At 46.5% G+C, this 12,790-nt stretch overlaps 6 protein-coding genes across 9 annotated transcripts in view; 4 read left to right on the top strand and 2 right to left on the bottom strand.

Moving 5' to 3' along the window:
• The window catches only part of LOC144697932 (uncharacterized), a 273,791-nt gene extending 262,651 nt beyond the window's left edge, over window positions 1-11,140 (bottom strand). The window contains exon 1 of the mRNA XM_078569892.1: window positions 11,093-11,140. The gene's annotated coding sequence lies outside the window, so the exon portion shown is untranslated. The remainder of the gene's footprint in view (window positions 1-11,092) is intronic.
• The window catches only part of LOC144697925 (uncharacterized), a 203,828-nt gene that overhangs the window by 18,912 nt on the left and 172,126 nt on the right, over window positions 1-12,790 (top strand). The window lies entirely within an intron of this gene.
• The window catches only part of LOC144697221 (uncharacterized), a 264,883-nt gene that overhangs the window by 172,760 nt on the left and 79,333 nt on the right, over window positions 1-12,790 (top strand). The window lies entirely within an intron of this gene.
• Window positions 1-12,790, bottom strand: part of LOC144697927 (uncharacterized) — an 84,701-nt gene that overhangs the window by 59,309 nt on the left and 12,602 nt on the right. The window contains exon 3 of the mRNA XM_078569889.1: window positions 8,950-9,368. Within this exon, the coding sequence (XP_078426015.1) occupies window positions 8,950-9,368 (419 nt within the window). The remainder of the gene's footprint in view (window positions 1-8,949; window positions 9,369-12,790) is intronic.
• Window positions 2,929-6,165, top strand: LOC144697245 (uncharacterized). The gene is made up of 2 exons (XM_078569173.1): window positions 2,929-3,905; window positions 5,257-6,165. The coding sequence occupies exon 1, from the start codon at window positions 3,046-3,048 to the stop codon at window positions 3,634-3,636; it is 591 nt and encodes a 196-aa protein (XP_078425299.1). The 5' UTR covers window positions 2,929-3,045; the 3' UTR covers window positions 3,637-3,905; window positions 5,257-6,165.
• Window positions 11,486-12,790, top strand: part of LOC144697214 (uncharacterized) — a 129,656-nt gene continuing 128,351 nt past the window's right edge. Inside the window, exon 1 of the mRNA XM_078569110.1 lies at window positions 11,486-11,549. The gene's annotated coding sequence lies outside the window, so the exon portion shown is untranslated. The remainder of the gene's footprint in view (window positions 11,550-12,790) is intronic.

Raw genomic sequence — 12,790 nt, 5'->3', positions numbered from 1 at the left:
TGAACCCGCAATGGACTATGTCAGAGTTCAAGACCATACTGGGCACAATTACATTGAAAATACAGCACAGAAACAGGACGTTTTGTTACAGTAAAGGTGCTGTATAAATACAGGTTGTTGCTTTATTGAAGGCTGCCACTTGAACTCCCTCACTGCCCCCTAACTCCAAGACCCCTATAATGAACAGTCTGATCAACGATCACAGCATAGGCCAGCCCAGCCCAGCCAATCTCAGTGAATCTCCTCTTCTCAGGCTTCCTTGTGACTCTGTCCCTCCTCTCTCACTGTGCTGAGTTCAGGTGTGAACAAAACATTTTTGTCTTCAGATTTTCACTCTGAAAGGTTTAATGCACCAGGAGACGATGAATAGGCTGGGTCACTTCACTTTTGGAAAGACAAGGCTGAGGGCTAATGGAGGTTTATAAAATTCTGAAAGGTTATGATAGACACAGAAAATGTTTCCACTTGTAGGAGGAAGAGCAAAACTAGAGGCCACCAACATAAGACAGTGATTTCTAAATCAAATCGGGAATTCAGGAGAAACTTCTTTACCAGAAAGTGGTGAGAACATGGAACTCGCCGCCACAGGGAGTGGTGGAGGTGAATAACATAGATACATTTAAGGGGAAGCTGGGTAAACACATGGGGGAGAAATGAACAGAAGGATTCACTGAGAGTGAGATAAGAAAGAATGAGAGGAGGCTCAAGTGAAGTATAAACATTGGCATGGATGGGGTGGGCTGAATGGCCTGTTTGTGTGCTGTATATTCAATGTATTTGAGTCTGGTATTGCCTTTAACTCTGACATTGTCCATTCTGGGTTAAAGGGAAACAGTTTAACTCACAGAAGAACATTTCAGCTCATTGCTTCCAGCTATTGTCCAATCACTGCCTCTTGTCAGCCAGGTATCCGAGTGAGGAACCAAGGCATTCAATTCAACTACAAACATCTCATGTGATTTGTTCCAATAAAACTTTGAAGAGCAGATCTTTTGAAAATGGACTGAAACTATTTAAATTTACTGGGCCCCAGTCATTTCCTAAAGCAATTATGATTTAACAGCCAGACTTTTTCAAATTGGAGAGAGAGTCTGTTTCATCCAGGACAACGCAGCCCACGTTAATGGCACCCCATCCGCCACCTTCAATATTCACTCCCTCCACCAGTGACGTACAGTGGCTGCAGTGTGCAATGCACTGCATTGACTCACCAAGGCTCATGGAACATCACCTTCAACTCCACTATCTCTACCATCTCGAACAGCAACAGACACTTGGGGACAGCACCAGTTGAGATTCCCCTCCGAGTGGCACACCATCCTGACTTGGACCTCTATTGCTCAGGGTCTGTGCGTATGAAAAGCCCTTCAGCTCAATGTCTGTGTATACGCACACCTCTTTAGTTCATGGTCTTTGTGTATTCAAACCCCTTTAGTTCAAGGTCTGTGTGTCTGAAAACTCTTTTAGTTCAACGTCTTTGTGTACGCAAACCCCTTTAGATCAGGGTCTGTGTGTATGCAAACCCCGTTCGATCAGAGTCCGAGTGTACGCAAACTCCTTTCGATCAGAGCCCGTGTGCACAAGAGTGGACGCTGCGCATGTGCGGAGAGCGGCGTTCCCCATTGGCCAGCAGTTGTTGCGACATAGGGTCAAAGTGTTTCCCATCGTCACGAATGCTTCCGCTGCCCCATTGTGTTCATGCCGGGGATTGACCAATGGCGAGCATTGGAGGACCGGAAGGACTCTGGTCCTCCAGCCAATCAGAGCGCGGGCTTTGTGTAAGTGAAGATTGAGCTTCACACAGACTAAAACTTCCTCCAGGTCCAACATCTGTGAGTAAAACACTTTCTTTTCTCCCCCTTTCCATTTCTTTTCTCATTCTGGGGGGAAATTGTTGACTTGCAGGAACTGAAGGGAAAGGAAGTGAATCCAGGGAGGGTGCAGACTCTGGAAAGGTTGGCCCAGGTCTCTCTCTCTCTCTCTCTCTTAAAGACATTGACATCCTTTGCTCCCTCAGCTTGACACATTTATTTGTCTGGCTAAAAGGATGGTCTCTTTCCTAATGTTCACAATTAAAGGGGTGATTTCCCTAGGAGATGGCTGACATTTAAGGGCACAGTAAATTAATATAGGACAGAGATATGTCCAATGTTGTTATATGGTACATATTATTTATGGTTCAGGAATAAAGTACTTTTATTATTATTTCTAGTCTTTTAATACATGTAGGTACTTACATATTCAATATATTTTTGGCTGTGTAATCAAGCTCATTTATTATTATTTCTAGTCTTGTGATATAGTACTGTAGCTCCGTTATATATTTCCAACCTTACATTCATTACAGCATAGAAAGAGTCCATTTGGCGACTTGAGTCCAAGATTGTGACCATGCGCTGCCGAAATAAAGTTCTTCCTCGCATTCTCCCTGTAGCTCTCACCAGTAAGTATACTCCTATGAAGATTTTCAAGTCTTGGACAGGAATCGGTGAGCATGCGTCTTTTGATGAGCATGAATCGGCACCTTCAGGAGAATTGGGAGGGTGCACATCAGGTGCAGCAGGGTGAGAATGGAGGGAGATTTACAGCTTTTGGGGAATGAGAGAGGAAAGAATGCTCCATACAAACTAGAATTGTTGTTTCTGAATTTCTGTCCTGTACTGACAGTGATGAATTTTGTAAACGCCTTTTACAGTATATCAGAAGGGGAGGATTTGCAGACAGAATCTCAATGTAAACATCACATCAAGATCTGATAGAGCAACCCATTTCATCAGGACCTGAATATCACTAGCCTTTGAATCCAGAAGGAGAAATGTTTGTCTTTTCTGTCTGCCTCAATCAGTTTTAAACGTCTGTGTGACTGGAAAAGCACCGAGACACACACACCCGAGTAAGAGTGTTTCCAGTGCACTGACGGTTCCCAGCGACACAGACTGAAAAAACATCACCATTCACAGTGAGGAGAGACATTGTACATGTTCTGTGCGTGGAGGAGGCTTTAACTGACCGTTGGACCTGGAGAGACACAAATACACCTGCACCATGGAGAAACCGTGGAAATGTGGGGACTGTGGGAAGGGATTCAGGCGCCCATCTCAGCTGGAAATCCATAGACGCAGTCACACTGGGGAGAGACCGTTCACCTGCTCTGTGTGTGGAAAGGGTTTCAGTCATTTATCCAATATAATGTCACACAAACTAGTTCACACCGGTGAGAGACCGTTCACCTGCTCTGAGTGTGGGAAGGGATTCAGATCCCCATCTAAGCTGAAGATTCACAGACGCACTCACACCGGGGAGAGGCCATTCACCTGCTCTGAGTGTGGGAAGGGATTCACTCAGTTATCAAACCTGCAGACACACTGGCGAGTTCACACTGGGGAGAGGCCATTCACCTGCTCCGACTGTGGGAAGGCATTCAGTGATTCATCTGGCCTGCGGACACATCAGCGAGTTCACACTGGGGAGAGGCCGTTCACCTGCTCTGAGTGTGAGAAGGGATTCAGAGATTCATCCAGCCTGCTGACTCACCAGCGAGTTCACACAGGGGAAAGGCCGTTCATCTGCCCTGTGTGTGGGAAGGGCTTCACTCAGTCAAGTAACCTCCTGAGACACAAGCGAGTTCACAAGTGATTCCAGGGGTTGGATTCTGCTGTTATTGCTGCTGTTAACCACATGCAGGACTGAACCATGTTCATTCTGACACTTGGTGAAGTGGGAGGGTCGGAGGGTTTCTTTCTGCTGGACTGGCCGGTCTCACAACTTTGCTTCCAGTGGGCTGATGCTCTTTGAGCCTGGGAGTGCATATTTCCACTGAAATAATCCACAAAAGCTGATGAAGGACATTTATTTTAACCTAGATAGTAAATAATGCTTTTCTTAAGACTGGAGGTATATCTGAAGTAAGTACATTTGTCTCTGTTCCATTGAGTCTACAGCACAGGGCCAGGCCAGTCGGTTCAATTGGTCTCTGTCAGTATTTATGCTCCACATGAGCCTCCACCCGCCCCTCTTCATCTCCCCCCATCAGCATATCCTTCTATTCCTTTCTCCCTCATGTATTTATCTAGCTTCCCCTTAAATGTATTCATGCTATTCATCTCAACCACTCGCTGTGGTAGTGAGTTCCATATTCACAGCACTCGCTGGGTAAAGAGGTTTCTCATGAAATCCCTATTGAATTATTGAACCCCTTCAACATCTTAAAGACTTCCATCAGGTCACCCTTCAGTCTTCTCTTTTCTAGAGAAAAGCAGCCCCAGCCTTTCCTGAGGGTTAAATGCTCTCAGTTCTGGTATTATTCTTGTGAATCTTTGTTGCCCCTTCTCCAGTGCCTCTATTTCCTTTTCCTAAATGGAGATCACAGATGTTGACAGTACTCCCAGTGTAGTCTCACCATGGTTCGAAACAAGTTGAACATAACCTCCCTGCTTTTCAATTCTATCCCTCGAGAATGGAACCTTATTTCTGGGCCCCACACTTAAGGAAAGATGTGAAGTTCTTAGAGAGGGAGCAGAGGAGATTGACGAGAATGGCACCAGGGATGAGGGACTTCAGTTGGTTGGAGACACTGCAGCAGCTGAAATTTCTCTCTTTGGAACATGGGGTCATTAGGACATACAAGGGGACCATTCAGCCCATCAAGTCCATATTCTGTCAAGTGTCCATCCAATTGTGAATCGTCTCTGCTTCCACCCCCCTCATTGGCAGCCAGTTTCAGGTCATTACCACTCGCTGTGTGAAAATATTCCCCCTCACATCCCCCCTGCATCTCCTGCCCAAAACCTTAGATCTGTGTCCCCCTCCTCCTTGTACCATCAGCGAATGGGAACAGATTTTCTTTGTCCACCTTAATTCATGGTGAAGTGGACTGAAGACTGGGTCCCAAACATACCCAGCTACTTGACAAACAACATGACATGAAATGGTTAATGTGACCAGGTGAATGAGACAACATTTTGACATTATCAAGGTATTGACACATACTCCAGAGAGAAACTGACTTTAAAACAATCAGTATAGTATTAAACACACTGGTCATGGTCACAAAATGAGTAAAATTGAAGTAACAGAGATAAACATTTGGATTGGATTAATTAAGGGCTTGGGAGAAATAATACTGAGTGAAAACACTCCACAAGTTGGACAGGGGTAAGGAGAGAGCTGGAGAATCTTTTACATCCATGCTTAATCTGTTGTTTGAAGCATATGTCCTTATGTACTAGTAACCTAGAACTCATGGCGTTCTTTCAGGAGAAAAGATCGAGTAGATGTTACCCCAGGCGGGGCCAGAACAGAACTGGAAAATAATGCAGTGAAATTGAGTGAGGGGTCGGAGAGAGAGTTCTCCTCGTCCTCAAGGTGTGGACTGTAAGAATCCTGGGGGACCCCCTACTTCGGGTTTTCTTGCTAATTAGTGAACATTTAATTAAAAACTATGACTGGCTGTGTATTTATTTTTAATTTGATTGTTACACTTCTCCTGTTTTAATTCCTGTTGTGATTACTCTCTGGCTGAGGATGGTTGACAGGTGACAGGATGGGAAATTGTGGTTTGGGTCTTCATTGACCAAATGTTTTATTGATCCGAAAGGTGTAAAAAGGGCCAAACTTCAGCAGAAATCTGGCAGAGCTGAGAACAGACGACTTGCTATGTGGGAACAGGGAGATGAACAGCTCCCAGAGGACAGAGAAAACAAGAGTGCCTTGAATCCTAGACGACACCTGGGCATCAAGGCCACCATGTTTTCACTGCTTGGCATGGGAATGCTGACTCCCTGTACTGGAGACGGAGCATGGGAAGCCAATTGTTTGAAAGTTTGACGTGGCTTGGGCGGGTACAGATGGTTCAATGACGGGTTTTGTAATTGGTCCGTTCAAATGTTAGCTCAGCAATGATTGGGTAAAATCAGTCTCCATAGACTTTGTGATGTAAAAAAGTATCAGAAGGGATTCCCTGAGCACAGAGATTTGTAGAGGTTTTACATATTGCATTGACTGGTGCCATGGCATCTGGGACAGACCAGGGAGCATTTACGTGGAGATGGTGCTTCTACCCAGAGTGTAATGGTAATGCTGCTGCACTTTGATACTACTGCTCAGACATGAGCATGTGTCAGGTCTTATTTATACTGAATAAAATCTAACCACTGTCACCAATAAGGGTTATCACTGTGAATCATTTCAGAGTTTGGGAAAAGGGGATAAAGGGTTAATTGGTTCCCTGAAACCCATTTTCTAACATCGTTGTGTCAAAAATAAAATCTCATCTCCCCCTCTGGCTCCTTTGCCAATTACCTTAGAGGGACTCACTTTCTGTTAAAGTGCCTGCCAACCCCTCTCACCCACTTTCCCTGAAGTGCAGAAATCTAATCATGAAAAGTCCAGAAAAATCAAATACTTTTACTCATAAAAGTTTATTAATGAAACAGAACATGGTTAAAAAAACAGAAAATTACTTGAGGATCGAAGAGAACCAGAGTAAAAGGATGTGCACAATATTCTGGACCCAAATGGTTTCTCTTTGGCTCCTCTGTACCCTGTTTCTGTGACTCCCCGCTTTGGACACAGGGGCACTGAACCCCGGGGATTGTGTCACCGTCAGCCCCGGTCACCCCCTCCCGTGCCTCGATTGGTTGGAGGCCCATTTTTCAGTCAGTTCTCCAGCACCTTCCTGTCTCTCTATCAGTGCAACTGATAGGCAGTTTCCCAACGGGGGCACAGGCCCCGTTATTCTCAGCTAAATTCAGCCCTCAGCTCCGTCGCCTGGCTGTCATTGACACCAGCAATAGAGAGACAGAAAGGTGCTGGAGGCTCAAATGGGAAGTTGAAACTTGTGGCGCAAAAACCAAAACTTCAACATTTTTCAGTTAAAAACGTCATTTATACTGGGGTTTTCGTTATTAGCTTCAGTGAGTGAGGTGTCCATAGAAGTGTTCATTCTGAAAAGGAAAGATTTGAAAAGCAGGCAAGTTATGCTTCACCTGATTCGTTCCATACTTCGACTTCACTGGGTGTACTGTTAACATTTGTGACCTCCATGTAGAAAAAGGAAATAGGAGCAAATAGTCATTTGGTAGGACAGAACTATTCAGTAGCAACATGAGTGGTATTCCCCACTAACAGGATGCTGCTGTCAAGGCAAAAAGACATTCCGCCTATCACACAAGTGAGTGACTGGTATATGAATTTCAGTGCCAGTGCGATGCCAGGTATGTAGGTCATATGTCTCAACTGGCGGGTCATATCAAACAGGATGTCCCTTCAGCTGTTCACAACAGGTAAAGTACTGACTGTACCCAACCAGCCCGTGCTTGCAAAACTCAAAACATAGTGTCCAACGTGAGATGTGATTCCGTGATTGGACAGCACTTGCTAAGCAATCCTGATTGTGCTAAGAATTAAACTGACAATCAATTTAAGATTATCAGCTGGTCTCGCAGTGTGACTCACTTACTCGTACTGGAAGCTGTGGGAGGGACCTGTCTCTTTGGGCCCCTGTTGCTAGGCAGAAGCACTGTTTTTTCGACTCTTGTGTTTGCTTAACTTCCCTTTAGGAGTCATAAAACTCATGAAAAACACAGGCACCTTTTAGAGTAAAGCTAAACCTCAATTTGACCTTTCTTAATACACAGATACAGAAATACAAATCAAACTTAAACATTAAAGCTAAAACTCATTCCTAACACCCACGAATACAAATATAATTTTCTTAAACTATCTCTATTTCTTAGCACTAGCATCACACTGGCACTAAAATTCATGTCCCACATTACACATTTGTCTGATAGGCAGAATGCCTTTTTGGTTTGGCGGCAGCATCCTGTTAATGGTGAATACCACTCATGTTGTTACTGCATAGCAGCAGCATGAAACAGCGAGCTTCAGCTGCTGCTCAAATGTTGCTGAGTGCCAGACGAAAAGCTTCGACATGTCTCTCTTTTCAGCAACACTTGGAGTTTATCTCCTGCTGAGGGCCATTTGTTAGCTCTTCCCAGCCACTTGTACAGAGAAGAGGCAACAAGACGCTGTCCTATCCACTGAGCAATGTCGACATGGAAACCTGAAACAGGAGATCTCGACTTTTCCAGGGACCCGTCAAAAATTCGTTCATGGGATGTGGGTGTTGCTGACAAGGACAGCATTTGTTGTTCATTCCTAATACCTCCTGGATACAGTATTACAGAGGACAGTAAAGGCTCAGCCACATTGCTATGGCTTTGTCGTCACAGACAGACCAGACCACATAAGGACGGCAGATTTCCTTCCCTAAAGGACATTAGTGAACCAGATGGGTTTTTACAACAACCAATGATACTTTCATGGTCACCATGACTGAGACTAGTTTTATATTCCAAATATAATTAATCAAATTCACATAACGGGCTACAGTGGGATTTGAACCCATGTCCCCAGAGCATTAGGCTGGGCCTCCGGATCCAGTGACATTACCACTACACTATCATCTCATCGAACCTGAGCCTGTTTCTAAAGACGATTTATGTGTTTTTAAATTCAGAGTTATGTAACACAACAAATTCTGTAAGAATTCTATATCTATGCTGAAAAATATCATTCATTCAATGTCTCATTTCTCACAGATGTATTTATTTGAAATCTACCTGTAGTGGTAGGAAAAAACACTATTTACTACCCAGGATGAAATAAATGTCTTTCATCAGCTTTTGTGGATCATTTCAGTGGAAATGTGCACTCCCAGGCTCAAAGAGCATCAGCCACTGGAAGCAAAGTCGTGAGACCGGCCAGTCCAGCAGAAAGAAACCCTCCAACCCTCCCACTTCACCAACTGTCAGAATGAACATGGTTCAGCCCTGGATGTGATTAACAGCAGAATCCAACCTCTGGAATCACTTGTGAACTCGCTGGTGTCTCAGCAGGTGGCATGACTGAGTGAATCTCTTCCCCCACACAGGGCAGGTGAACGGCCTCTCTCCAGTGTGAACTCGCTCATGTGCCAGCAGGTTGGATAAATCACTGAATCCCTTCCCACACTCAGAGCAGGTGTACGGCCTTTCCCCGGTGTGCAGTCGCTGGTGCTTCCACGGGTTGGATAACTGAGTGAATCCCTTTCCACACTCAGAGCAGGCGAACGGCCTCTCCCCAGTGTGAACTCGCTGGTGTGTCAGGAGGTTGGATGAATTAGTGAATCCTTTCCCACACCCAGAGCAGGTGAATGGCCTCTCTCCAGTGTGAACTCGCTGGTGTATCGGCAGGTGGGATAACTGTGTGAATCCCTTTCCACACTCAGAGCAGGTGAACGGCCTCTCCCCAGTGTGAACTCGCTGGTGTGTCAGGAGGTTGGATGAATTAGTGAATCCTTTCCCACACCCAGAGCAGGTGAATGGCCTCTCTCCAGTGTGAACTTGCTGGTGTATCGGCAGGTGGGATAACTGTGTGAATCCCTTCCCCCACTCAGAGCAGGTGAATGGCCTCTCCCCGGTGTGAACTCGCCGATGAGTTTCCAGCTCAGATGGGACTTTGAATCCCTTCCCACAGTCCCCACATTTCCACGATTTTTCCATGGTGTGAGTATCCTTGTGTCTCTCCAGATTTGACGATCAGTTCATACCTCATCCTCACAGCGAATGCATGAGAGGTTTCTCTCCGCTGTGAATGGTGTGATGTTTTTCAGTCTATGTAACTGGTTAAAGCTCTTTCCACAGTCAGTGCATTGGAAACATTTTCACTCGGGTGTGTGTGTTTCGGTGCTTTTCCAGTGACACTTATTTTTAAAATCTTTTGAAGGAGGCAGAACAGACAAACATTTCTCCTTCTAGATTCAAAGGCCGATGATATTCAGGTCCCGATGAATTGAGTGATTCTATCAGATCCTGAGGTCACGTTTCATTTGAAATTTCTGTCTGTAAGTCCTCCCCTTCTAATGTCCTGTAAAAGGAGTTTACAAAATACATCACTGTGAGTACAGAATACAAATTCAGAACAGATTGGATTCAATTGTTTGTCCATCTCATCCGTAAATCCTCCCCACCCATCCACCCACCCACACTCACTGCCCTCCCTCCTTCTGTCCTCAATGATTATTCGACATTTTAATTATTCCCATTCTCTCCTGATGATTTTGGTAACATAAGAACATAAGAAATAGGAGCAGGAAGAAGCCATTCAGCCCCTCAAGCCTATTTTGTCATTCAGTAAGATCATGCCTGACCTGCACTGTCCCCAAATCCTTTCATCCTATAATATTCAAAAATCTATCATTGTCTCGCTCAAATATACTCAGTGACTGAGGACCCACAACACTCTGGGATTTTTATTATCCTTTCATGTAATGTAGGTGTGACTGGCAAGGCCAATAGTTGTTGCCCCTCCCTAGTTGCCCTTGAGAAGTTGGGGCTGAGCCACCTTGTGAGTCTCTGCAGTCCATCAGGAGTGACTTTTCTGTCGCGGTTTGGTCTAACTGAGTGTCTTGCTCGGCCATTTCTGAGGGCAGTTAAGGGTCAGCCACATCCCTGTGGGTCCAGATTCACATGTAGGTCAGACCAGGTAAGAGCGGCAGATTTCCTTCCCTGAAAGGCTTTGGTGAACCAGATGGATAAGAGAATTCCAAAGATTCACAAGCCTCTGAGTGCAGAAATTTCTCCTCATCTCAGTCTGAAATGATCGGCCCCTTATCCAGAGACTGTGCCCCCGTGTTCTAGATTCCCCAGCCGGAGGAAACAGCCTCTCAACGTGCACCCTGGCACTGGCTGCACGCTGGCTCCACCATTTGCCGAATGACCCTCTGGGACCGACGTGAGGGGGGCATATTCTTGATGAATAAGACCCCAGGCTCCCTCCCAGCCGGGGGATCACTGTGAGGAGCAGGAACCCCGGCTTTGCCTCCTGTGGCACTGAGGCCAGGTCTGATGCCCCTCCCCCCACCCGGGCAGATACCAGAGACCCAACATTGATCCCCTTGGGGTCTAAAAAAAACAAGCATTTTCAAAACAAATGTGATTCTCCTTTAAATTTATTCACTTCCTTTCCCTTCAGTTCCTGTAAGTCAACAATTTCCCCCCAGAATGAGAAAAGAAATGGAAAGGGGGGGAAAAGAAAGTGTTTTACTCACAGATGTTGGACACAGGAGGAAGTTTCAGTCTGTGTGAAGCTCAATCTTCATTTTCACAAAACCCGCGCTCTGATTGGCTGGAGGACCATAGTCCTTCCGGTCCTCCAACTTTCCCCATTGGTCAACTCCTCAGCATGACGGGTAGGGGCGGGCTCTGCCCCGCACATGCGCAGCATCCCCTCTCCCGCGTTCTCCGAGCGGCTTCTCGCTCTGGCCGGTGCCGTCAGCCGGTTGCCTGGAAACCTTGGCTCGAGGAGGTGGAAGGGGAGTGGGAACAATGGGTGGGGGCGGGGCTCCCTTGTCCGCGCTCCTGGCCTGCAGACTGGAACCAGAGGACGTCACCGCGGAGCAGAGTGATTCCAATTGGCTGATGCAGGCAGGGTTCCATTGTGGACGTCACAATGCGGAAGTTGGACAATGAGCTTCAGACTGAAACTTCCTCCTCTGGGCAACATCTGTGAGGAAATCAATGTTTCCCCCTTTCCATTTCTTTTCTCAATCTGGGGGCAAATTGTTGACTTGCAGGAACTGAAGGGAAAGGAAGTGAATCCAGGGAGGGTGCAGACTCTGGAAAGGTTGGCCCAGGTCTCTCTCTTAAAGACATTGTGACACCCGAGTGAGAGTGTTTCCAGTGCACTGACTGTGGAAAGAGCTTTAACCAGTTACACAGCCTGAAAAAACATCACCATGCACAGTGAGGGGAGACCGTGCACATGTTCTGTGTGGACGAGACTTCATTTGATTGTAGAACCTAAAGAGACACAAGGACACGCGCACCATGGAGAAACCCTGGAAATGTGGGGACTGCGGGAAGGGATTCAAAGCACCATCTAAACTCGAAACACTTGATGCACTCACACCGGGGAGAGGCCGTTCACCTGCTGCGAGTGTGGGAAGGGATTCACTTACTCATCCAACTTGCTGGCGCACGAGCAGGTTTATACCGGGGAGGGGCCATTCACCTGCTCCATTTGTGGGAAGGGATTCACTCAGTTATCAACCCTGCTGCGACACCAGGCAGTTCACACTGGAGGGAGGCCATTCACCTGCTCTGAATGTGGTAAGGGATTTACTCGATCATCCAGTCTGCTGACACACCAGCGAGTTCACACCAGGGAGAGGCCATTCACCTGCTCTGTGTGTGGGAAGGGATTCGGCGATTCATCCAGCCTCGCGAGACACCAGCGAGTTCATACTGGGGTGAGGTCATTCCAATGTTTCCTTTGTGGAAAGGGATTCACTCTTTCATCCAACCTGTGGAGACACCAGCGAATACACACGAGGGAGAAGCTGTTCACCTGCTCTGAGTGTGGGAAGGGATTCAGTCATTCATCCAACCTGCTGGCGCACGAGAGAGTTCACACTGGGAAGAGACCATTCACCTGTTCCTTGTGTGGGAAGGGATTCGTTCAGTTATCAACCCTGCTGTGACACCAGGCGGTTCACACCGGAGAGAGACCATTCCCCTGTTCCGTGTGTGGAAAACGATTTACACGGTCAACCAATCTGCTGACACACCAACGAGTTCACAGTGGAGAAAGGCCGTTCACCTGCTCCAAGTGTGGGAAGGTATTTCCAGCCTCGGGAGACATGAGCGAGTTCACACTGGGGAGAGGTCGTTCACCTGCTCTTGAGTTTGGGAAGGGATTCGCAGATTCATCAAGGTTGCAGAAGCACAGGCAAGTACACACGGAGGAG

This window comes from Cetorhinus maximus, chromosome 23 (assembly GCF_964194155.1).
Source record: "Cetorhinus maximus chromosome 23, sCetMax3.hap1.1, whole genome shotgun sequence".
Lineage (NCBI taxonomy): Eukaryota > Metazoa > Chordata > Chondrichthyes > Lamniformes > Cetorhinidae > Cetorhinus > Cetorhinus maximus.
The sequence above is the reverse complement of the archived record's forward strand: the minus strand, read 5'-3'. Positions and strand labels throughout refer to the sequence as shown.

Coding starts and splice junctions, on each gene's coding strand:
- LOC144697245 (XM_078569173.1), top strand. CDS start 3,046: ATGGAGAAACCGTGGAAATGTGGGGACTGTGGGAAGGGATTCAGGCGC.